Here is a 25,613-nt window from a genome sequence, read left to right as displayed (position 1 = left end):
GCCAATGGCTATTATGTGTGGCATCGTAATATCTATGTTTCTACCAAAAATCTTGAACATTGGGGAAAATTTGAGACAGCTACCGCTAATTTATTAGCCTAAACCAAATAGGGGGCGCTGTAGAGTCATTTAGCTCCACATTAGAAAAACGATTACATTTCTCAAAATCATTTAAAGGCATTATTGGGTCTGCTTATTTAGAAGTGGCTAAGAGCTTTCTATAAATGTCATATAAAATAGGTGGCGCTAGAGAGCTGATAAATTATGAATATGAAAAATTCCAATTTTACATCAAAGTACAGCCTATGCCCAATATGCCTGTGAAATTTTATGAGTTTTCGAACATCATAACCCACCCAAAACACCACGGGAAACTTTTTATTTTGCGACTTCCTGCCAAAATGGCCGACTTCCTGTTAGGCAGAGTCAAATAAATCCAAGTGATTCTTGATTGGTATAATGAGGTCAATGAGCGTACCAAATTTGGTGCACATTGGACAAACTTTATCCCGGCCACTGGCAACGTTTGGGGGCGCTATAGAGCTCCTGATCAACTCCCAAGCCCAGGAACTGTGAAATTTCAAATTTTTCACCGGCTTTGATGTCTGTGCCAAAATTCAAGAGTTTTCGAGTATCAGAAAGGCCTCAAAAATGGCCGCGAAGTTTAAAAATAAAAATAATAATAATAATAAACGGACCAAAAACAATAGGGCTTTGCACCTCCGGTGCAGGCTTCGCCTGCGCCTTCGGTGCTCGGGCCCTAACGAGTTGTCCCCCTGTCACAGGGGGACGTAGGGCCCTCGCACAACAGCGCAAATCGTACCGGGCCAAACCGAGAAACCGGTAAAAGTAATTTTAAGGTCTTATTGAGTGTGCCAATTTTCAAGAGTTTTCTATCCTGTTAAACATGTGAAATATCCATTTAAAATACAGGTAGCGCTATAGCGCTGTTAAAATACATGTATTTGAAATTCTAATTCTACATCAAACAACAGCCTCAGATAAGCAGGCCGGTCAAATTTTGTGAGTTTTTCTCCATTATAACCTCCTCAAAACACCTGGCATTACCTAGGTTTTGACCTCCTGTTTTGATGTGGCATCTCACAAATTCAACCATCTGCCATTTCGTCCTCGTTTGAGATATCGACTATTCCTTCACAATTTATCATCAGATATGTTTAATGTTTATTTTTACCAAATACCAAGAGAATTCAAGAAAATTTCTAGGAGTAGTTTGACAATATACACAACAAATGTATGTAAAATTCAGATATTTCAAAATGGCCGACTTCCTGTTGGGCGGAGTCAGTCCTACCAATACTGAAAACGTGTCTAATGATGTCTCTTGTGTTTTTGCCAAGTTTCATGAATTTTTAATCATCTGTGTTCTGACTGTGTCATGGTTTCACTTTGGTTTAGTGTTGCGTCTCTAGTCAATCAATTGCCCGCCATTACGTCACCGTTTTAGCGATCAATTATTCCTTTGGAAATTTTCATCAACTGTGTCTGATGTTCATTCTCAGCTAATTTAGAGGTAATCTGACAAAGACTTTAGAAGCAGTTTAAATGAGTTTGTTAAAAATTTGTAAAAATTACACAAATTTCAAAATGGCCGACTTCCTGTTGGGCGGAGCTAATACAAACCAATTGCAAATATGTGCAGAGTCATAGTATCTACGCTCCTACCAAAATTTGAGAAGATTAGACAAATTTTGACACATCCAAAGCTAATTTATTAACCGTACGAATTAGGGGGCGCTGTAGAGTCCGCTAGCTACACATGAAAAAATTATCACAATATTTGTAAAGTGTTTTTTAGATCTTATGGAATCTGACAATTTTCAAGAGTTTTTGAGCATTTCCGTAATGTCAAATATGCATTGAAACCTAGGTGGCGCTATAGAGCCAATGAAATATGTATATATGAAATTTCAATTTTTAATCAAAGTACTGCTTAAATCAAGCAGGCCTGAAAAGTTTTGTGAGTGTTCAACCTGTTTAACCTCCTCAAACACCTACTAACACCAGAATGTATTTACTTCCTATTTTAATGGGGTATCTCAAGCAATTCAACTGTCCGCCATTTCGTCCTCGTTTAAGATATCGACTATTCCTTCGCAATTTATCATTAAGGATGGTAGTAGTTTATTGTTGACAAATATCAAGAGTATTCAACAAATTCCCTAGGAGGAGTTCGACAAAGTATGCAAAAAATGTGTGTAAAATGCACGTTTTTCAAAATGGCCGACTTCCTGTTGGGCGGAGTCAATCATATCAACACTGAAAACGTGTGTAATGATGTCTTTTATATTTTTGCCAAGTTTCATGAATTTCCAAGCAGCTGTGTTCTGACCATGCTAATGTTTCTATTTGGTTTAGTGTTGTGTCTCCATTAAATCAATTGCCCGCCATTACGTCATCGTTTCAGCTATCGACTATTCCTTCGCAATTTAGCACCACGTATGTCTGGAGACTATCCACAGACAATTTAGTTGTAATCTGACAAAGACTCTAGGAGGAGTTCGAATGAGTTCGTGAAAAATGTGTAAAAATTTAACAATTTTCAAAATGGCCGACTTCCTGTTGGGCGGAGCTAATACATGCCAATGGGTATTATGTGTGGCATCGTAATATCTATTTTTCTACCAAAAATCTTGAACATTGGGGAAAATTTGAGACAGCTACCGCTAATTTATTAGCCTAAACCAAATAGGGGGCGCTGTAGAGTCATTTAGCTCCACATTAGAAAAACGATTACATTTCTCGAAATCATTTAAAGGCATTATTGGGTCTGCTAATTTAGAAGAGGCTAAGAGCTTTCTATAAATGTCATATAAAATAGGTGGCGCTAGAGAGCTGATAAATTATGAATATGAAAAATTCCAATTTTACATCAAAGTACAGGCTATGCCCAATATGCCTGTGAAATTTTATGAGTTTTCGAACATCGTAACCCACCCAAAACACCACAGGAAACTTTTTATTTTGCCACTTCCTGCCAAAATGGCCGACTTCCTGTTAGGCGGAGTCAAATAAATCCAAGTGATTCTTGATCGGTATAATGAGGTCAATGAGCGTACCAAAGTTGGTGCACATTGGACAAACTTTATCCCGGCCACTGGCAACGTTTGGGGGCGCTATAGAGCTCCTGATCCACGCCCAAACCTGTGAACAATGTAATTTTAAATTTTTCACCAGCTTTGACGTCTGTGCCAAAATGCAAGAGTTTTCGAGTATCAGAAAGGCCTCAAAAATGGGCGCGAAGTTTAAAAATAAAAATAATAATAATAATAATAAACATTCCAAAAACAATAGGGCTTTGCACCTCCGGTGCAGGCTTCGCCTGCGCCTTCGGTGCTCGGGCCCTAATAATAATAAACGGACCAAAAACAATAGGGCTTTGCACCTCCGGTGCAGGCTTCGCCTGCGCCTTCGGTGCTCGGGCCCTAATTATAGTCCTGGAGATGCTGAACAATAGTTGCTTAACAATAGAAGTAGTTGATAAACTACTGAATTGTAATGTATGCCCATATAAAGTAAAATGTAAATGTACTATAGATATTTGGCATATATAAATAGTATATGCACTTTGGAGAAGAAAAAAAAATGGACAAATTAATAAACCCTATAAATAAAAAAATATATATCTTAAAAATATAGATAATTGAACAACAATTTATTGTATATATTTTATGATTTTATCAATGATTAAAAATATGTACTTATAATAATTTATCCTTCAGTTTTAAGTATGTTAGTTCCTTCTAGTTCATTAAAATCAAATTCTGGTCTTGTGTGACAGGAAATAACCGTCCTCTCATTACTGGAGAATAAATGGACATACCCATAAGGACTTTTATTTTGACTTCTGCCACCAACAGCTTTGTGCACCATCAAAAAGACATGTAAAATCTATTCTGTCTATTTTATATTTAGGAGGCATTACTTTAGTTTGGATATGAACTGTATATATTATAGTGCTGGGCGATATTGGAAAAATCATATATCACAATATGGAATTTTTTATATCACGATAACGATATATATATATCATGATATACCACATTTAAGTATGTTTTCAGTTATTCTTCGAAAAGTATGACAAAATAATATCATTGCTTACTTTTTTCCAACTTTATTTCAAAGTGACATTAAACCCAACTTTCACAAATGAGAATTACTACCTTTTAGTGCAGCAAAATATATGAATCAGATTTAAAAAACAGATGAGGTAGATGCAGTAGCTATTTTCTTTTAAAAGAACAAGGCGTCTCCATTGTTCATCTCTCATGAGTTTAATAACGTAAAGCATGTCGTAAACCGGCGTGTCTGTGCGTGACCGTCAAAAAACGCAAAGCAGCGTCACGTTTTTGAGAAGATTACTTTATTATCACTTATATAAACCGAGTTTACACAAAGTGACCACGCCAATACATTCCACTGTAGCCTATTTTATATATTTGCATGTATATGTAGAACTATATTTGTTACAGATATTTAGCATATTTATGTTATATTTCTCTGTCACATCAGTCACTTTCATTATCAATGTCATTGCACACTGCACTTTGCTCTGTTAATTATTTAATTATTTAATGACCATTAGCAACAGCTACTGCACTGCTCAGTTTACAGATATATATATTTACCATATCCATATCCATATATAATATACCTAGATATATTTATCTATCTATCTATCTATCTATCTATCTATCTATCTATCTATCTATCTATCTATCTATCTATCTATCTATCTATCTAAAGTCAAAGTCAAAGTCAAAGTCTATCTATCTGTCTGTCTGTCTGTCTGTCTATCTGTCTATCTGTCTATCTGTCTATCTGTCTGTCTATCTGTCTATCTGTCTATCTGTCTGTCTATCTGTCTATCTATCTATATTCATGTTTCATGTGATTTCATTTAATTCCTGTTCCCAAATCATATCCATACACTGATGTTTGTCCTGCTCTGACCCGAGCACACTTCACTCTAACATGATTTCTCTGTTCCTGACTTGGCAAAAAGCAGCAAATTCCATAAGACGAATAGCTTTTGACGGTTTTCCAGTTGGTAGAGTCTTGGTGTTGTTTCTCCTGTTGGAGTTTTTGTGGACATTTTGTGTGAAAAAGGCTAAAGGTCTGAGTAAAGAGCTGCAGACGGCGGTCGAGAGGAAACCTGAGATCAGGTGATCCTCTGAGGGTCAGAAAGAAAAGTTAAAATGAGTTCCTGAACCCGAAGATCTCAGGGAGAAGCCGTTGATGTGATGTGACACTGAGGTGTTTTCAGAAACGCCTCTCACTTTTTGGCAAATGGACCGTTTATAAAGTTCGATCTGACATTTATGCTGCCCTACTTTTACTTTTACTTTTGGAAAATTAAAGAAAAAGATTATTCTGATTTTTTTTATGTGGAAGGAGCACAAATATCAGATCTGAAGTTTGTGTTCTGACAAAAATTGGCTACAAATTATCAAATCAATTAAAAATACACTAGACAATAGGGTAGCAAAATAACAAAGGCCCAAATCTGATCTTTTACATCATATGTGACGTAATGACTGACTTTAGACTTGATAATAAAACACAGTGGATCAACACCAGCAGATGACATGTCTCTCTAAACCATCACTGATTGGTGGAAACTACACACTAGACCTCGAGCAGTTTGGACTGTGCATCTCTCCACTCTTCCTCCAGACTCTGCTCCCTTGATTTACTTCAAATGAAATGTAAAATTTACTGATGATCAGTGATGGTTTGGAGAGACATGCTAATCATCTGCTGGTGTTGATCCACTGTGTTTTATTATCAAGTCTAAAGTCAGTGCAGTTTTGTTTTCCCTCAAAATCTTACAGCACTTCATGCTTCCCTCTGCTACTGACAACTTTTATGGAGATGCGGATTTCATTTTCCAGCAGGACTTGGCACACTGCCCACACTGACAAAAGTGTCAATTGATCTAAAATAATATTCAAATTTTCTGAGATGCTGATTTTCATATTTGCAATTGGCTTTAAGCCATAATTATTTTATCAACAATAAAATAAATAAAAGCTTAAAATAGATCACTCTGTGTGTAATACATATACAGGGGTTGGAGAATGAAACTGAAACACCTGTCATTTTAGTGTGGGAGGTTTAATGGATAAATTGGAGCAGCCTGGTGGCCAATCTTCATTAATTGCACATTGCACCAATAAGAGCAGAGTGTGGATGTTCAATTAGCAGGATAAGAGCACAGTTCTGCTCTAAATATTGCAATGCACACAACATTATGGGAGACATACTAGAGTTCAAAAGAGGACAAATTGTTGGTGCACGTCTTGCTGGAGCATCTGTGACCAAGACAGCAAGTCTTTGTGATGCATCAAGAGCCACGGTATCCAGGGTAATGTCAGCATACCACCAAGAAGGACCAACCACATCCAACAGGATTAACTGTGGACGCTGTAAGAGGAAGCTGTCTGAAAGGGATGTTTGGGTGCTAACCCGGATTGTATCCAAAAAACATAAAACCACGGCTGATCAAATCACGGCAGAATTCAATGTGCACCTCAACTCTCCTGTTTCCACCAGAACTGTCCGTCACCACAATAATTTATTGTGCTCTAAAACCAGGTGTTTCAGTTTCATTTTCCAACCCCTGTATATAATATATGAGTTTCACATTTTGAACTGAATTACTGAAATAAAGTAACTTTCCAATGATATTCTGTTTGAGGTGAGTGTTTAACCTCCGAAGTTCAAAATTTAGTAGGATATAAAGTTCCAGTTGTTACTTTTTTTTTTTAGGGTTTAATCTCCAGACATGGATCAGTCATAACATTAAAACTACCTTCTTTATATACTTCCTGTAGCTGGTTTTAATGTTGTGTCTAAAGCTTTCATATCCATTACCCTAACAACTAATCTCTGATCCTAATCTCTAGTGTGGCTTTTTACTGTTTCACAGTGAAACTTTCAGAGCTTTAAGTACTGCTGTATAAAAACTGTACGTCACTCTGCTGGTTAACCAAACTCCTAAAGACTGGAGTGCATAGAGCCTATCGTTTAATTCAGGGGTGTCCAAACTACGGCCCGCATGCCATTTGCGGACTGTTTCCTTTTTTGGAGCGGCCCGCGAGGTATTGTAGAAATAAAATGAAAGTCGGCCCGCTGTTAAGCAGGTTTAATTAAAATTTTAACCAATTAATTAAAAGTTTGAACCAAACTTTTGGGCCAAAGAGTCTAAAAGCGGAGAGGGTGCGCATTTCTAGTGCAGAAAAACGGGGCAAAGAGTCTAAAAGCGGACAGGGTGCGCATTTTTAGCGCAGAAAATCGGGCCAAAGAGTCCAAAAGTGGAGAGAGTGAGCATTTCTAGTGCAGAAACACGAGCCAAAGAGTCTAAAAGCGGAGAGGCTGCGCATTTCTAGCGTAGAGAAACGGGGCAAAAGAGTCTAAAAGCGGAGAGGCTGCGCATTTCTAGCGTAGAGAAACGGGGCAAAAGAGTCTAAAAGCGGAGAGGCTGCGCATTTCTAGCGTAGAGAAACGGGGCAAAAGAGTCTAAAAGCGGAGAGAGTGCGCATTTCTAGCGTAGAGAAACGGGGCAAAAGAGTCTAAAAGCGGAGAGGCTGCGCATTTCTAGCGTAGAGAAACGGGGCAAAAGAGTCTAAAAGCGGAGAGAGTGCGCATTTTTAGCGCAGAAAATCGGGCCAAAGAGTCTAAAAGCGGAGAGAGTGCACATTTCTAGCGCAGAAAAACGGGCAAAAGGGTCTAAAAGTTACCTTAAGTAAGGAGTTTAATATTAAGAGACATCATGAAATTAAACATCAATTTGAAAAATCTTAGTTTACACAACACTGTCAAAGATAAATATAGTAAGTCAAGTAAAATAGTGTGTAAATGAAATAATCAGGAAAATTTGTTATTTAAAGTGGTATATTTCATTATTTGTTTTATTACAGAGTCTGTGGCCCGTGACTTCAAATATATTTCTCCTTCTGGCCCCCAACAAAAAAGTTTGGACACCCCTGCTTTAATTGTTTAAGAGCTTCACTTGGTTTAAGAAGAGTGTGTGTATAATTTATGAAGATTTCTCAATAATAACTCTACAGATTTAGCTTGGAATAAGACCAGAGTGTTCAATAGGTTAGAGTTTGAGTTAGGAAATTCCAAAAGTGACTCTTACCATCTATCTCTTTCTCTTCATCTCTTATCATCCAGGAGGAGGAAGTGAGGGAGAGCTGCCTGAGCTTCACAGCCAATGCGGGCAAAGACGGCACCATGACCAAGCCCACCAACAACGCAGCCAGTACTCCCAAGGGGCAGCCCACCCCCACCGCGCCCCAGGCTGGCAAGAGTACGGAGGAAATGAGGAAAATCTTCATCGACCGTGCCAAGAAGATCGACACGGTCTCACGGGCCGGCTTCCCCCTGGCCTTCCTGTTCTTCAACATCTTCTACTGGGTGCTGTACAAGATCCTGCGGCACGAGGACTTCCACAAAGCCTAGAGATCGAGGTCGAAATCGAGTTATGTGTTCAAAACTGTACGTACTGTGTGTCCGAAAGCATCTGGAAACCCTTTCTATTTACTGGATTGAGTGGAAATCCTACTGGGTAATGCACTTACTACCTGTTGAAGGGGAAAATGGAAAACCCAGTGTGAAATTGTGCACCCACAACCATGAAACCTCTATAAAAAAGCACTGGCTGAAGAATAGAACACTTTGAGATGGTTTTGGGATGCTTTGGAGCAGCCAATGGCCATCATGTTGCCATCAAAGCCAAACCTCAGCGAATGAGATCTTTTTAAAGATCTTTGGAAAAATAAACTGGATACTACTGGAGTTTAGGATGATCAAAAACTATATAAAACATATCTGGGATGAGCTGAAAAAACATTGGAACGACTTTTGGATTCATCTTAATGAAGTCCTTTATTTCAGGATCTAATATAGAAAGTCTTCCCACAAGTTTAGAAGCTGTTATTGTAGCAAAACCTGAACCAATGTCTTGAACTTCTTCTTGAACATCCTTAATTAATGGACGCCATATTGGATGAGCAGGTGTTATTGGAACACCTGTGGACATACCTTATATTATTGGTTGATGGTGTTTAATGGACTTTGGGAGGACTTCTGATAACAAAAAAACACCAAAACCAATGGATAAATTGTGAAGATATGAGCTGAAAAACAAAAAAACAACAAAAAATAAAAAGACCAATCAGCCAGTTCCTGTAGCTATCGGTAGCTATGTATGCTACCAGTGCTGTGTCTCACAAACACATACACAAATACAAACACTTGTGCAAGAAGACACCACACACACACACACACTCTCACACACTCTATGCAACTGGGAGGCACCAACAAAGCCTCTGAGCTATATATATATAAAAGCACCACACACCCAGCAGCAACACACAGTATTCACAGTAAATTTCCACCTGAAACAGAAGCTCCACTTTGACCTTCTTTGAAGACAAATGTAGGGTCTTCACCAACTGCTTCCATTATCTCTTACTTTTGGACTTCTTGTCCTCGAGCTTCTATTGCCAGAGTTAAGAGTGTGTGTGTTTTCAGACAGCTCTGTTACACTGAAACCTTTTGTTTGACCGTATTTTAAAAAAATAAGATTTCTTACGGAGATACTGTAGATGTCTTGAACTACATTCTTCAGTTTTTACTACAAATACCAGCATTCTGACTACAGTTAAATCGCCAGATTAAAGGAAATATTCACCCTAATTTTCAATTTCATGCCTATAGCTGGTTTGCTCTGGTCTAAATCCATTTAAGCATGGATGCCATGGTTGCTTGGTCCCTTCTGTCTTCTATCTGATAGAAATTAAGCCGAAAAATGTTTGCAGTGTTGTCAAATTTGCAACAGGAGACAGGAGTGTAAAAGAGCTTCTTAACATCTCAAACTCAATAAATATATACAGTAGGTTCTAAATTATTTTAGAATCGTACATATAGTGTGTGCAGTATGCTAGTGCATCTCAGAAAATTTGAATATCGTTAAAAAAGGTGCTTTATTTCAGTAATTCAGTTCAAAATGTGAAACTTATATATTATATAGATGTATTAAAAACAGATTGATCTATTTTTAGTGTTTATTTCTTTTATTGTTGATGATTATTAAGGCTTACAGAAGATGAAAACCCAAAAATCATTGTCTCAGAAATTTTGAATGAAGACCGATTGGTACTGCTAGAAAATGAAATCCAAATCTGTATAAAAGCTCTCAGCAGAGGCAAGTGTGGCAAGAAAGGAAAAAAAAACATCTAATTCACGTTTCTTTACAAACAAACACTATTGTAACTTTTTTTTGTATGGGAAAATACACTTTAAAAGTTGGTGCAACATTTCCACAAATGTTTTCCTTCTGATTTAATTTATCAATCAGGCTTTTCTTAACCTTCTATGGCATGAATTGTATGTTTTTGGAGGAAAATAATTAAAAATTATTTTTAGCATTATTCCCCCTACAAAGGATTACTCCACCTTCAAAGTAAGACCCCGAATTTTATTAGATTTATTAGGAAAAAACGAACATTATAAAAATTAAAGTAATGGTAAAACAAAACCAAAAGAATGGTTTGCTGTCTGAGGGCAACTCCATGCCATAGATGTTTAAGGCTTTTTACTCATTCAAATGGATAAAAATACTAATTAAATATGTGGCTTTTTTTTTGCTGCAATCATGAGACGTGTGTATTTCAATTCTAATAATAAAAATAATATTGTCTATTCTGTAAATATCATGATACAATATATATATATATATATATATATATATATATATATATATATATATATATATATTACAATATTGCCCAGCCCTTTATTAGGACCAGAGCAAACCAACTATACTGTTGTAGGTCTTTTAAAATGCCCTCAGTAAAAGGGTGGTTTTATACATTTGGTCTAAGTGTGATTACTGCGTTCACACCTGCCCAAACAGATGCCGTTCTGTTAGATATGTGAAAAAACACAATTTAGTGGGGAAGTGACGACAAAATGCAGAACTATGGAACCATGTGAGAAGAATCGCTCTTGGTTAACAGCAGCTGAACTAACATGAGATAAGACCAGAGAACAAAACACTGGTGAATCATTCCTTTAGTCTCCAAACTGCCTCCAGACCAGCAGGAAAACTGTGTTTACACTGAAAATAAGCTTAAAATCATCATCTCCTACTACTAAACTGTAGATCCACAGCCCTCTACCATCTGTGGATGCTGATATTCAATCAGATTAATCAGAATCAGCCCACCTTTAAATTTAGGGCGTTTTCACACCTGTATTTGTGAAAGTTTCTATGATCCGGATCAGTTGATGAGTTTAATTGTGTTTATTTGGATCGTTTTCTCCCTCTGTTTGGTTTGGTTTGGTTTCACACAGGCATAAAAAAAACTAAAAGCACCAAAATACTCACCAATAAACCACGCAAGCACATCTCATGTCTCCTCTGATTGGTCAGAGCTGTCTGGTGCGAGAGCAAGAAAGTAAATATAACAAGAAGATTCTGTGTTCCAGTGCGTATAATTTTATGTCTGTGCAGTGTGAAGCTGCTTTAAAGCCCCACAAGGTAGGATTTCCTTGATTTTTTTGATCTTTTTAAAGAAGTAAAATTACAGCTTGAAACTCACTGCAGCGCTGCATTGAGGTGTAATAGGAGGAATAGCGGTGCTCTCGTGTCTGTGCTGAAGCTCCTCTGAGCTCAAACCAGACTCTGTAAGTTTTCAGAGGCGGCCGCAACCAACACTCGCCAGAACTGCGACCTGCTTTCCGACCTTTAGTTCCAACAGTTCTACAAGGACTACTGGTTCATTCTTTACAATCTAAAATACAGACACTCTGGCAGAAGCTGGAAAGAGACCGAATATGTCTGTGAAAGCCAGAAAACGACAAAGAGAAACTAAAATCCGCCTGAAACATATATTACACTCTGCAACTGTAGGGGGAGCCCACGAGCACAAAATCTCAATCCTACCTAGTGGAGCTTTAACACAGCCTTTAAACACAGTGTTTTAAATGGGAGTCTCGCAGCTGTGAGCAGTGAACGCAGCACATACCACATTTTTAGTGTGTAAACAGCATGGAGCAGCAGCAGAGACAGCTGTAGTAATTAGCATTGCTATCTGGCTAATATATCAAAATAAACTGCTCATTATCAGCAGTTCAGCTCAAATAAAAGGAGTATATTTAATAGCTGGGTCAGATCGAGATCAGAATCATGTTCTTACCACAAGCAAACAGCTTCAGAGACAATTTAAACCAGATTAAATAGTGCTGGTGTGAAAACGCCCTAAAGCAACCCTGTCCAATAAACCACTGCCTGATGTTAAATATACACAGCATGTTGGACTAAAACGAATCTATGTGCCTGGTAGCAAAAACTGCCTAAATGCTTGGCTATTTTATGTGTAATAAAATAATAGAAGAGGGCGGGATAGACAGAATATTGAGGGGAAAAAAAACACAGAAAAAAAAACAAAGAAAACTCTGCTTTTTCAATGGAAGAATTATATTAACGTGTTTTTTAATGGTTTATTATGTTTCAATATATATGTATATAATTTAACATAATTTCAAAAGAATCCTGCACAAACAATATTATATACACTACTGGTCAAAAGTTTTAGAACATTTTTTTTTTTTTTTATCTTTATTTTTGCCATTTAATCTCTTCAGGTCCAGTCAGTAACCGGGAATGGGACAAAATCCAAAAAAAAAAACAGTGAAGTTTAGTAATAAATAATAAAAATAAATTAAATTATCGATAAAATGAGGGAAAAAACAGCAACATTTGACTGGTAGTGTATGTAAAGAAAATTAATTCTGTACAGATTGAATCAGACCTAGAGTACATTTGACAGTAATGTTGGAAACACTGTTCCTGGGTTAAAATGTGCTAAAATGCTGATAAACAGATTTTGTAAAGGAAGAGAAGAGAGAGCATGTCTGGTGGTTATGTGATAGTGTGAATAGATAGAGTAGAGAAATGGCAATATAAGCTAAATACATTTTTCATATTAAATAAAAAATAAAAAAGCGTTAAATATGATCTTTGAAAGCCCTGTTTGGATTGATTTAAAGGTAGTTGGCCACAAATTTATTATCAAATTATAGACAAGCAAAAAAAAAAATATCTTAAATTTCAGTTAAATATATAATGCACTGCATGAGAGGCGTTCAGATCTGGACCTTGAATCCAGTTTCTAGTGCTGGATAGTATTGTGACACCTACAGGAACTTTTAGGTTGTCCCATTCTAAACCAATCAGCATTAATAGGGATTTTTAATATCGAAACTAAATTTGAATTTAATGGTTAACAGGTGTGTCCCAATACTTATGTCCATATATTACATTTCATATTACACATATTTCACATATACATTGTTCAATGATAAAGTTATAGTTAAAATTATACGTGTATAATTAATAATTATATATAATTATGTTACGTTTATAAGCTGAAAGTGTGAAAGTAGGTGAAAGTACCATAAAACTAGAACTGCATGAATAATTTGACTAAAAATGGTAAAAACAATAATTGAAAAATGAGTGAAAAGACTATATTATTTGTACCAAACAATGACTAATGTGTTTTCATTCATCAGCTTGTTTGGTCTATCTGCTGGGATGTTAGAATAATGTGTTCAAAAAATGTTTTTAATCATAGTTTTGTAGCTGCTTTTTCTTTGCAAAGTAAGTAAGTAACAAATACATGTAATTAATTAATAAACCAAGTAGCACAATTTATGAAAACCAACTAAAAACTGTGTTGGGTATTCGGTATTCAGCCAAAATTCAGGTTTATTTCGTTCAGTTTTATGATATGACATGGCTTCTTCCTGGGCAAGAATGGAGAAATGCGTCTGTAATTTTCTCAGGGGAGGAGCAGAAATTATATAAGTTTATAAGCTGAAAACAGGTGAAACTATCATAAAATTAGATATGCATTAATAATTGCCAGCCAAAATAATTAGGTAAAAATGGCAAATGATAATTAAAAAATAAGTGAAAAGACTATATTATTTGTACCAAACATTGATTAATGTGTTTTCATTCATGAGCTTGTTTGGTGTATCTGCTGGGATGTTAAAATATTATATTAAAAAAAAAATTTAATCGTAGTTTTGTAGCTGTTTTTTCTTTGCTAAGCAATTCAAAAATACATTTAATTAATGTATTTATTTACTGCATTTGTGAACCAAGTGGCACAATTTATGAAAACCAACAAAAAAACTGTGTTGGTATTCAGTATTCGGCCAAAATTCAGGTTTATTTTGTTCAGTTTTATGATATGACATGGCTTCTTCCTGGGCAAGAATGCAGAATTAGGCCTGTAATTTTCTCAGGGGAGGAGCAGAAATTATTAAGTTACGTTTATAAGCTGAAAACAGATGAAAATACAATAAAACTAGATGCATGACAACAATGCCAAACAATACTTGAAAAATGAGTGAAAAGACTATATTATTTGTACCAAACAATGCCTAATATGTTTCCATACATGAGCTTGTTGGGTATATCTGCTGGGATGTTAAATATTATGTGTTTAAATTATTTTATTTAATCATAGTTTTGTAGCTGTTTTTTTTTTCTTTGCAAAGCAAGTTAAAAATAATAATAATATTTTAATACAATTTAATTAATACAAAGTGGCAATTTATGAAAACCTGCTGAAACTGTGTTGGATATTCAGTATTCAGACAAAATTAGTTTTTTTTTATTTATTTTTTTTTTATTTCATGATGTGACTTCTTCCTATATAATGATAGAGAATGGGGCCTGTAATTTTCTCAGGGGAGGAGCTTTTAGAAAAAGCAGAGATCTGACCAAAAGTGACCCCAGAACCCTGAGTACATCCAGTCCCATCCAAACAGGGCTTTAGATCTGGTCTTTCTAAGGAGGAACTGAGAGCGACAGCTCTTTTTTTTTGCAGAACTGTGTTTAAAACCATAATCAGGGATTTCTCAACAACGAAAACTGGAAGTGTTTCTAGAACATTTAGAGGGTTGAGGGTAGAGATATGAGGGTAAAGTTGAAGATTATAAATAGAAAATGTTCATAAATATAATATTATTAGGAAATAAGAAAGTTAACAGATTTATACATCAAATTATTATGATATAATTTCAGTTTTATTGATATACAAATCTGGTATAATCAATAATATTAGATATTAGAGCCAAGCCCTTTTTATTAAACGTATAAAACTATCTGTGATCATTATTTTTATTTTCTTACCTGCAACAGCATTTCGCATTTTAATCTGATATTCTGTGCCATAATGTTTGTAAAACATATATAACATTGTTATATTTGTGTTATATATTTGATATGTAACAGTACCAACACTCACACGTTCCTTACAGTGTCTACAGTGACTTTAATAGTGATGAGTTTGAATATCAAAAACTACACACACACACATATAGTGAAACACACACACACACACACACACACACAGCTTTACACTGCGAGAGACGCGAGACGTTCGTGTACATTTCTATTGCAGATATATTGAGTAATTTATTTTGTACAAACTCTTCTTAAATAAGTGTCATGCATGAACTAGGCTCTGTGTTGGTGTCGTTTATTTCTCAGATGTGAGTTGGACCTGTGAGTTAAGTGATCTTGCTGCTGTGAGGGGGAGGATGGCACGTGTTATCTTGTCTGTACATCTGTAAATACTTTTCATATATCATATATAAAGTTCCTGGGGGGAAAAATAAGTGGAAATAAATCAAATGTTTATGAATGAAAGCTGTGTCTTTGAGTTGTGTGCTTAAGTTTACTAAAAACACCAGACAGATCAAAACACCACTAACTCAACCATTTAACCCTTTAACCCTTGTGTGGTGTTCATATTTTTGTTACTCGTTTACTTTGTTACTTGTATTTAATTCAGCAAAATTAAGCAATTTTACATTAAAATGCTTTACACATGCTTACTTGGTTTGAAAATGAATGAAACTCAAGATATGAGTAGAAAATGTGTTTAGTTTCAAATTTACAAATGAAGCAATGTTTATTAGCCCTTGGCCAAACATACTGTATGTAATATAAATGTGTGTGGGGGGGGGGGGGGGGGGGTGTACAGTGTGTGTTTATTGAAAATGTGTTTTGATATTTGTTTTTCACAAAAAATGAGCCAATGCCAATGAGTTTGAGTTAGAAAAAATATTTTTTTAGTATCATTTGATCCCACAGACCCGAACACCACACAAGGGTTAACAGCAACCATCCCATACATCTAGCACCTTCTACCTCTACCTGAATGTTCCAATACACACCTCTCCTCTCTTTCCCTTTCCTTTTTCTCTCTTTTCTCTCTGTCTTCACAAACAAACCAAAAATACATATTTATCTTTTGTTTTTCTGTAGCTGTTCTGCTCTCTTGGTTGTTGTTTTTCTTGTTATATTTTGTCTTTTTGTTTGACTCTTGCCTTTTTTGTTTTCTTTTTTTTATTCCTTTCATCCCTTTTTTGCCTGTTATCTTGCTCATATTTTAATACTATATCCCTAACATAACTCTGTCCAAAGAGAGGGGTGGTGGTGGGCCCAAAAAAAAAAAAATAATAATAATAATAATTTACTACATTCTAAAAAACAGAGGTACGATACGAGTACTTTTTTGGGTACACTCTTCATAATTGTTCCCTCAAAGGTACAATACTGGTCTTTACAGGGTCAGATTTGTTCCCTCTGAAGTACAAAGTCATTTCTAACAGCAATAAGTACAAATTTGTACCATTTAACCCCAAAAAGGTACATTCAGTATTCTGTATCACTGTACTGATAAATAATATATATTTTAATTGCACAATTTTTTTATTTGAAAGCCAGACAATTTTGGATCATTAGGTTTTTGAGCCATATTCAGTTGATGATAATGTTTATAATTTTTATAATCTTTACTGGCACAAAAACCATGGGTACAAAAAAGGACTTTCACTGAAAGGTACTTTTTTGTACCTCAATATAAGATACAGCCCCAGAGACAAGCTTTGTACTCTTTTAGGTACAAATCTGTACTTACTTTTCTTAGTGTGTAAAATAAATTATATACTTTTTAACATTCTTACAACAATCAGCCATAACATTAAAACCATTACAAAATTGAAACAATTCAGATATCACCTTATTTGCGTTTTTCACTATAGATGCTCAACTTTCAGTGCATGTGCATGAATGTAAAATGCAACTAAAATGATATGATTTTGCTTAAACTTGCTGCTCTCAGAACAGTGAAAAAAGACCACCCCAGATTCCAGACCTCAACATCATTGAATGTGAAATAATCTCCTACATGTTTCTGCAGAAACCCTGACTGTGAGTCTCCTCAGAAGAACAGAACCTGTAATAAAGGTAAAGTTGGGCACTCAAAACACTCAAATATCTCGGATTAAATTAAGATGCAGTATCAAATGATACTAAAATATTTTTTCTAACTCAAACTCATTGGCATTGGCGCATTTTTTGTGAGAAACATATATCAAAACACATTTTCGATAAATACACACTGTACACCCCCCCCCCCCAACCATTTATATTACAGTATGTTTGGCCAAGGGCTAATAAACATTGCTTCATTTGTCATATCTTGAGTTTAATTCATTTTCTTTTACATTTTATTAAAAAACTAATAAAAAAAGAGTAGCACTTTTTGAAAGAAATGTAACATAAGAAAGGTAAAGGACAAATATTAACCATGTAAGCTGTTTATATTGCTTGCAATTTAGGTGAAGCGAGCATGTGTAAAGCATTTTAATGTAAAATTGCTTAATTTTGCTGAATTAAATACAAGTAACAAAGTAAACGAGTAACAAAAATATGAACACCACACAAGGGTTAAATAGATGCTCGCTGCTTTGAAAAACATGCCCTTAATGCTACTGTGTGCTTCTACAATACACTAAGTTCTGCACTGTAAATGGTTTGTCACCTTTATGTACAGTGTCCTGCTGCTGAGAGTCTAGACAGTTTGGTCTAGACTTTGCAAGACATTCTTGTATATTTAACAGAATGAAGAAGTCTTTTGTTTTCACGGCACACAGTCAGAGATCATTCAGCTTCTGCTGACAGATATAAAAACACAACCACAACATTAACTTTTCAGCACTTTTCTATTATCAGTTCAGTTATACAGTACAGGAAAGGTGACACACCATTACTTGGGCTTGAATTGTTTTTTAATATTGTTATATATGCATGGGCCCAATCTTCTGGTTATTTATATTATCTACATTTTTGTTATATATATATATTCTTGCTTTTCATAATCTGGATTAGAGCATTACTCAAATATTCACTATTCACTTTATACCTGTAACTCTGCCTCTTCACTACTTTACTTTAACTGATGCTCTCAAACACTTTATTATGAGAAGAGAAATTCAAGTAACTCTTGACGAGTTCAGCACAGCTGTTAACTGAAAGCCTGAATTCCAGGTGACTCTACCTCATAAAGCTGACTGAGAAAATCAAACTGTCTAATCTAAGCAGATTGTGCTTTTTTGAAGAATCTTAAATATAAAACATATTCTGGTTTATTTAACGCTTTTTTGTTTAGTATATGATTCCATATGTTTCTCCTCATAGTTTGGATGACTTTAGCATTCATCTACAATGCAGAAGATTTTTAAAATAATGAAAAAAAAGTGTTTGTAAACTTTAGTGTGATATTGTATGTATATGTATTTATATAGCTATATATACAGCTCTGTATATAAAACAAATATGAGTTTCTTTGATTTTACCAAACTGAACTGCTTGAATTTCTGCACCAGGAGTAAAGCAGCATAAAGTTATCCAAAAGCAGTGTGTAAGACTGGTGGAGGAGAACATGATGCCAAGATGCATGAAAACTGTGATTAAAAAACAGGATTATTCCAACAAATATATATATATTTATTCTGAACTCATAAAACTTTATGAATATGAACTTGTTTTCTTTGCATTATTTGAGGTCTGAAAGCTCTGCATCTCTTTTTGTTATTTCAACCATTTCTCATTTTCTGCAAATAAATGCTCTAAATGACATTTTTTTATTTGGAATTTGGAAGAAATGCGTCGGTATATACGTATATATATGAGGCTGTATTTAGCTGTATGTCTCAGTGTGTACAGATGTGTGATAGGAGGTTATCTGCATGCTTCAGCTCTGGGTGGAGGGAGGCTGCTCTGCTGCTACGCCCCCCTCCTCCTCCGCCCTCGCGCTACTTAAAGCGCAGCGCCGCGCGCGCCCGGACACCAGCATGGCTCTGCTGGGCAAGGTGGCGCTGGTGACCGGCGGCGCGCAGGGGATCGGCCGGGCCGCCGCGGAGATCCTGCTGGAGAACAAGGCCAAGGTGCGCCGCTGGAGATATAGCAGCCCTGATACTGTCACCTCCTGTCTGTCTCTCTCTCTCTCTCTCTCTCTCTTTCTTTCTCTCTCTCTCTCTCTCTCTCTCTCTCTGTCTCTGGACTCTGAGCTCGGTTCTGCTGCGCTCCAGATCCGTGGTGAACAGGGTGGTGAACAGTGTGCGCTGGTTCTCAGGGCGGTTCTCTGGTGTTTGTGCTGCAGGTCGCGCTGGTGGATCTGAACCAGGCTGTGGGGGAGGAGTGTAAGGGGGCTCTGGATCTGCAGTTCGGGGAGGGAAACTGTATCTTCATCCAGTGTGACGTGACGGACCGGGGGAAACTGCAAGGTGACACTTCTTTCACTTGTTTTCACTTCTTTCTCTCTTTTCACTGTTTTTACTGCTTTCCAAACACTTAAGCTATGATTAGACTGATAGATTAGAGTGGTATTAAAGGGAAAGTACGTGTTGTTTTTAATCACGTGCATAATGAAGTGTTTAGAAAGTAAATAATCTAATCTACGCTAATCAGAGTACGTTTGGTGTGAAGTTCTGCTTTCTAGGAAAAAGAAAAATCCTGAAATACAATTGTTCAGTCTTAAGAGCGTGTAGTGCCTCTTAAAAACTATTTTGAGTACTTCTTGCTTCTCCTAATCTGGATTATAACATTACTTAATTATTCACTATTCACTGTATACCTGTAACTCTACCTCTTCACTACTTTACTTTAACTGATGCTCTCAAACTCTTTATTAAGAGACAAGAAATTCAAGTAATTAACTCTTGATGAGTTCAGCACAGCTGTTAACTGAAAGCCTGAATTCCAGGTGACTCTACCTCATAAAACTGACTGAGAAAATCCAGCAGAGATGTGTAAAACTGTTTAATCTAAGCAAGAGAAGCTACTTTGAAGAATCTTAAACATAAAACATATTGTGGTTTGTTTAACACTTTTTTGTTTTTAGTAAAAATTCTACAATGCAAAAGTAAACAATCTAATCAACGCTTATCAGAGTACGTTTGGTGAAAGTTCTGCTTTCTAGGAAAAAAAAAATATCCTGAAATAGATTTGTTCAAATAATATTACAACAGATACACAGCAAATTTACCAGTGTTTATTCAACACCTTTTGGGATTAAAGAAGTATAGATACTAGGGTTTAAAATACGTATGTAGAAGTTGAACTCTTTAAGTAAAAGTGTAAAAATACTGGTTTCAAAACTACTTCAAGTATAAAAGTTTTCTAAAAGCCATAATGACTATAATGTCATTAAAATGTTAATGTTGATAAATTTGTGATGTATAAGTTTCCCTAGTGTTTCTTCTGCATATATGCCTATTGAAATTGAATGTATTTCGCATACAGAACAATGTTAATATACTAAAGATATTAAGCCTTAGTTGGGACATTTGGAAAACTTGAGTTCTCTTGAGTCGAATAATATAAAGTTTAACATTAGGGGTGCAATAGGGCTGCATGATATTGGCAAAATTTTACATTGCAAATGTTCTTTTTTCGACTATATATATATATATATATATATATATATATATATATATATATATATATATATATATATATATATATATCGCAATATTAAACAATGCAAGGCCACATGACATCACCAGCCCCACCCCCAATCAAGAGCTGAGTCAGCGTTGAGCTCTCAAAACCTGAGGAAAACAGCAAAACAACAGCAATCTGCCCTTTAATCAGGCATTTAAATGGCTTTTTAAAAGGTAAATAAGAGTTTGTTTGTTTTTCTGGGATTAAAAGCGTAAATTCGGCTGTAACTGGAAATATCTGAGCAAAACTGTGCTGGACTGAGGGGCACAGCTTTCACCATGTGGATGGAGGCCATGCGGTTACCTCGTGTTTACACCTGCAACCGCAACCCCCCCCCACCAGCTTCTCAGGCAGCAGCAGCCTGTCACTCACACAGACACAGAGACAGCGCAGTGTATCTACTTCTTGTGTCAAGAATCAAAACAGTAAAGCTGTAAAGCAGTAACTTTAGTAAGACAGATTGGAGGGTCCTAAAGTCCTAGGGAGTTTAGAGTGGCCATAAAAATATTGATTTTCTACACAATGTATCAATAAATTAAGCAATATATTGCAATACCAGTACTTGGTCCAATTCCTATAATAGACATAGTAGAAACTATATTCTCTATCACCACCTATAAGAACTCTAAGCAAAATGTTTACTAATGTTTTAACCTGTTGATTATTTGTTTTCTCGTTCATTTCTCGCTGGGTATATACAGTACAGCAGGGGTGTCCAAACTATGGCCCGCGGGTCATTTGTGGCCCGTTTCCTTTTTTGGAGCGGCCAGCGAGGTATTTTAGAAATAAAATGAAAGTTGGCCCGCTGTTAAGCAGGTTTTTATAATGTGAGATTCAAAGTTTGAACGCTAGGTGTCAGAAACGGGCCAAAGAGTCTAAAAGCGGAGAGAGTGCACATTTCTAGCGCAGAAAAATGGGGCAAAGAGTCTAAAAGCGGAGAGAGTGCGCATTTCTAGCGCAGAAAAATGGGGCAAAGAGTCTAAAAGCGGAGAGAGTGCGCATTTCTAGCGCAGAAAAACGGGCCAAAGAGTCTAAAAGCAGAGAGAGTGCTCATTTCTAGCGCAGAAAAACGGGCCAAAGAGTCTAAAAGTGGAGAGAGTGTGCATTTCTAGCGCAGAAAAACGGGCCAAAGAGTCTAAAAGTGGAGAGAGTGTGCATTTCTAGCGCAGAAAAACGGACCAAAGAGTCTAAAAGTGGAGAGAGTGCGCATTTCTAGCGCAGAAAAACGGGCCAAAGAGTCTAAAAGCGGAGAGAGTGCGCATTTCTAGCGCAGAAAAACAGAGTTTAATATTAAGAGACATCATGAAATTAAACATCAATTTGAAAAATAGTTTACACAACACTGTCAAAGATAAAGATAGTAAGTCAAGTAAAATGGTGTGTAAATGAAATAATCAGGAAAAAAATATTATTTAAAGTGGTATTTTTTTTATTATTTGTTTTATTACAGAGTCTGTGGCCCTTGACTTCAAATATATTTCTCCTTCTGGCCCCCAACAAAAAAAGTTTGGACACCCCTGCAGTACAGTATACATGTATTACAGTATATCTGCAGGCTTTGTTTTCTCCACTTCACCAGTCTATTCACAACATGTCTAATCCTCCCTAATTTGGCAGGACCTCCTACACCTTCTCAGGTAGACTGTTTATAATTTCCCTAAAGCCCTGCAGCACCTCCACACATCTTCATGGTGAGAAGATCTGACAGTGCAGTGCTCCAACAGGTCTCATATAAACTTCCTCCGAAGCCTCGGGCGCACACTCTGGAATGTTCCTGCTCGGATGTCCACAGTGTGTGTGTGTGTGTGTGTGTATGCTTCTTCCAGGGCTCTGCTATCATCTCCTACTATCAGTGTTTCAGTCTGTTACCAGCCTGGATCTCCTTTATTCTCTCAGACGTTTGTCTGGTCGGTCCGTCCTCGCCGTGCCGCGCTGGAGCTGATCTCAGAACCCTGCTGAACTTGTTTCTGCAGAGTGTGTTACGTTAAGGACAGCTAGCTATTCATCGAGTGTGTGTCTGTGGAATGCTGCAGCTGCCAGCCGAACACTGCCAGCGCAAATCCTGTTCTCTGTTCTGAAAGCGGTCGGGGCAGTTCGTCGCTCTATAGCCTGCCTTAAGGCGGCAAGCTGCACTTTTGAAGTCATTAAAACCTGTTCTAATACTTTTTTAAGGTGTCTGTGGATCCTTAAAAAGACTTAAAAGTCTAATTTTATCATTTTTTTTAGTAATTTTAATATGTCTATTTGTGGTCCCCAGTTAAAAAAAGTGCTCAGGTGTTTCTTTTTAGCCCTTTTTAAGCTTTAGATCACTGAATTAGAGGACTCTTGAGGTTTTGGCTCTTGCTCATGAATATTCATGCATGCAAATTTATATCGCCTCTGATTGGCTAACAGCACTGCAGCAGAGAACGCCTACCTGCCTTTCTCCCCCAAGTCAATTTTACAGCTCTAAATCTCAAAAGACAAAATGTTTTCAGAGATACTTTAGCCTTAGTTATAAAGATTGTTGAAGAGTGCTGGGTAAAGTTAACCCTTAAACTTCACTTAACATCACTGATAACGTTTCTTTCAGCTAAACTAACGCTACTAAACTCTTACCTCAGACTTGGAGATTCATTGCTTGGGCAGTTTTACCACGCCGAAGCCTCAGACTCCGCTCTTTATCATAAAATCTGAAGTAAACAGCTCTCGCTTTGACCGGTGTTCTGCCGAGTTGTGCTCCCTTTGTCAAACCGTGCTTCTCTAGTGTATATTTAAGTGTATATTTAATTTGTTAAAATTGAGAATCAACCGGAGATCCGATTTAAACCTAGAGTTTCTTACGCAAGATAGCTAATGCTAACTAGCTCTGTAAACAGAGTGAACAGAGCTGTAATCTCCTTCTTAGCTATGGCTACTAATGCTGTAGCGCTGACTCTGGGCAGTCCTGATGAAACTGGCACTCATCAGGATCGCACAGCCCTACTGTAAAGTCTGTAAACTTCACATTGATTAAGTGTGCTTTTTGCCTTTTTGTTTTGTTTGTATTAGCATTTGAAAAAGACTGGTGTTGCTATGGTGTTACTAGGTGGTCGCTGTGGTATCCCAGGTTGCAGCTAAGGTGTTGGTATGTGGTTTCTATGGTACCCCATGTGGTGTTGCTATGGTGTTGCACATCTTGGTATCATTTTCTCAGTCACCTTGAATTCAGGCTTTCAGTTAACAGCTGTGCTGAACTCATCAAGAGTTAATTACTTGAATTTCTGGTCTCTTAATAAAGTGTTTGAGAGCATCAGTTAAAGTAAAGTAGTGAAGAGGTAGAGTTACAGGTATACAGTGAATAGTGAATATTTGAGTAATGTTCTAAGCTGTATTATGAGAAGCAAGAACTACTCAACTAAGTAAAGAAAAATGAAGGTCAGTCAATATGAAACATTTCTTGGACTCTGAAAGTATCCTTAAGTGCAGTTTTGAATAAAAAAACATCAAAAATGTTATGATGATGAAACTGGCACTCATCAGGACCAGCCCAGGAAAGGAATATCACGTATTTGCTAATCTAATTGCTCTGGTTCTTGTCAATACCTACTGTAAAATCTGGAAACTTGATTTTTTTAAAAACGTTTGACTAAATGTTGGGAGTTTAAAACGGTTGACTAAATGATGGAGCTCAAAAACATTCGTCTGACACATTTGACTAAATGTTGGAGTCCACAACCTGTGACAAAATCTAAAGCCTGAGTCTAAAACGTTTGGCTAAATAGCGAAATGCTAATACTTTATGCTGCTAATGTGTGTCCAAAATCATATGGGAACGCAGATATTTTTGAATTTTTTCAAACAAACGTAATTACCAACTTTTACATCAACAATAAAACAAAATAATCTGAATTTTGCCATTGTGTTATGTTTGAATTAACATTTAAAAGTCTTTAACCCTCCTATTATGTTCATTTGTCAGGAACAAACACCAAGCAATGGTGTTCTGGGTTAATTTGACCAGATTCATGTGTTTAATTATCCAAAAGATATCTAAAACCCCAAAAAACTTACAAGCAGTGTGAATATTTAATTACTAACTCTTTTACTAATTATTCGGTACCACTTTAAAATAAGACCTTTATAAAGGGTTTATAAACGGTTTACAATTAGTTTATTAACGGTTACTAATTATAAATGCCTTAAAATCATTAATAATCAGTTATAACACAGACATAGAAAGGGCAACAATACAGATTGCTGTGTGTTTACTATTTAGCAAACAACAGGTCATTGTTGCCCTTTCTATGTCTGTGTAATAACTGATTATTAACCAATTTATAAACCCTTTATAAAGGTAGTCTTATTTTAAAGTGGTACCAATTATTCTATCAATATTTAGTGCGGTGGTGTACCTTACCTCTAACAGGTAATGATTTAATTAGGATAATTCACTTAAAGTACATGTTTTTTTACAGTAACTTTTTTTACATAAAACAGTAGTTTTACATAACATTAAAACATAACTCTGCAATTGTGTTTTAATTTTAATTTTAGTTTTAGTTTTAGCAGGGGGTGGTTTTTTGCAAATATGTGAGATGAACCGTTTTCATATTATATGTTGATTAAACTAATTAAGGCAAGCTGAAGAAGTTTCATACTTAAAAAAAATATTTTTAACAATTTTTCCTAGATCTTTAAACTTTAAAACGGGTTAAATTGACCCAGAACATGACAGGAGGGTTAA

At 36.2% G+C, this 25,613-nt stretch overlaps 2 protein-coding genes across 4 annotated transcripts in view; both read left to right on the top strand.

The window, feature by feature from the left end:
* The window catches only part of glra3 (glycine receptor, alpha 3), a 152,560-nt gene extending 136,797 nt beyond the window's left edge, over window positions 1–15,763 (top strand). For both annotated transcript variants that reach the window (XM_049481396.1, XM_049481397.1), the window contains one exon: window positions 8,203–15,763. In XM_049481396.1, the coding sequence (XP_049337353.1) occupies window positions 8,203–8,490 (288 nt within the window). In that variant the 3' untranslated portion in view covers window positions 8,491–15,763. The remainder of the gene's footprint in view (window positions 1–8,202) is intronic.
* Window positions 15,764–19,241: 3,478 nt separating this feature from the next.
* The window catches only part of hpgd (15-hydroxyprostaglandin dehydrogenase), a 34,390-nt gene continuing 28,018 nt past the window's right edge, over window positions 19,242–25,613 (top strand). For both annotated transcript variants that reach the window (XM_022684547.2, XM_049481410.1), the window contains exons 1-2: window positions 19,242–19,350; window positions 19,566–19,689. In XM_022684547.2, the coding sequence (XP_022540268.1) occupies window positions 19,258–19,350; window positions 19,566–19,689 (217 nt within the window). In that variant the 5' untranslated portion in view covers window positions 19,242–19,257. The remainder of the gene's footprint in view (window positions 19,351–19,565; window positions 19,690–25,613) is intronic.

Source organism: Astyanax mexicanus, chromosome 7 (genome assembly GCF_023375975.1).
Source record: "Astyanax mexicanus isolate ESR-SI-001 chromosome 7, AstMex3_surface, whole genome shotgun sequence".
Lineage (NCBI taxonomy): Eukaryota > Metazoa > Chordata > Actinopteri > Characiformes > Acestrorhamphidae > Astyanax > Astyanax mexicanus.
This window is presented reverse-complemented; position numbering and strand designations above follow the sequence as displayed.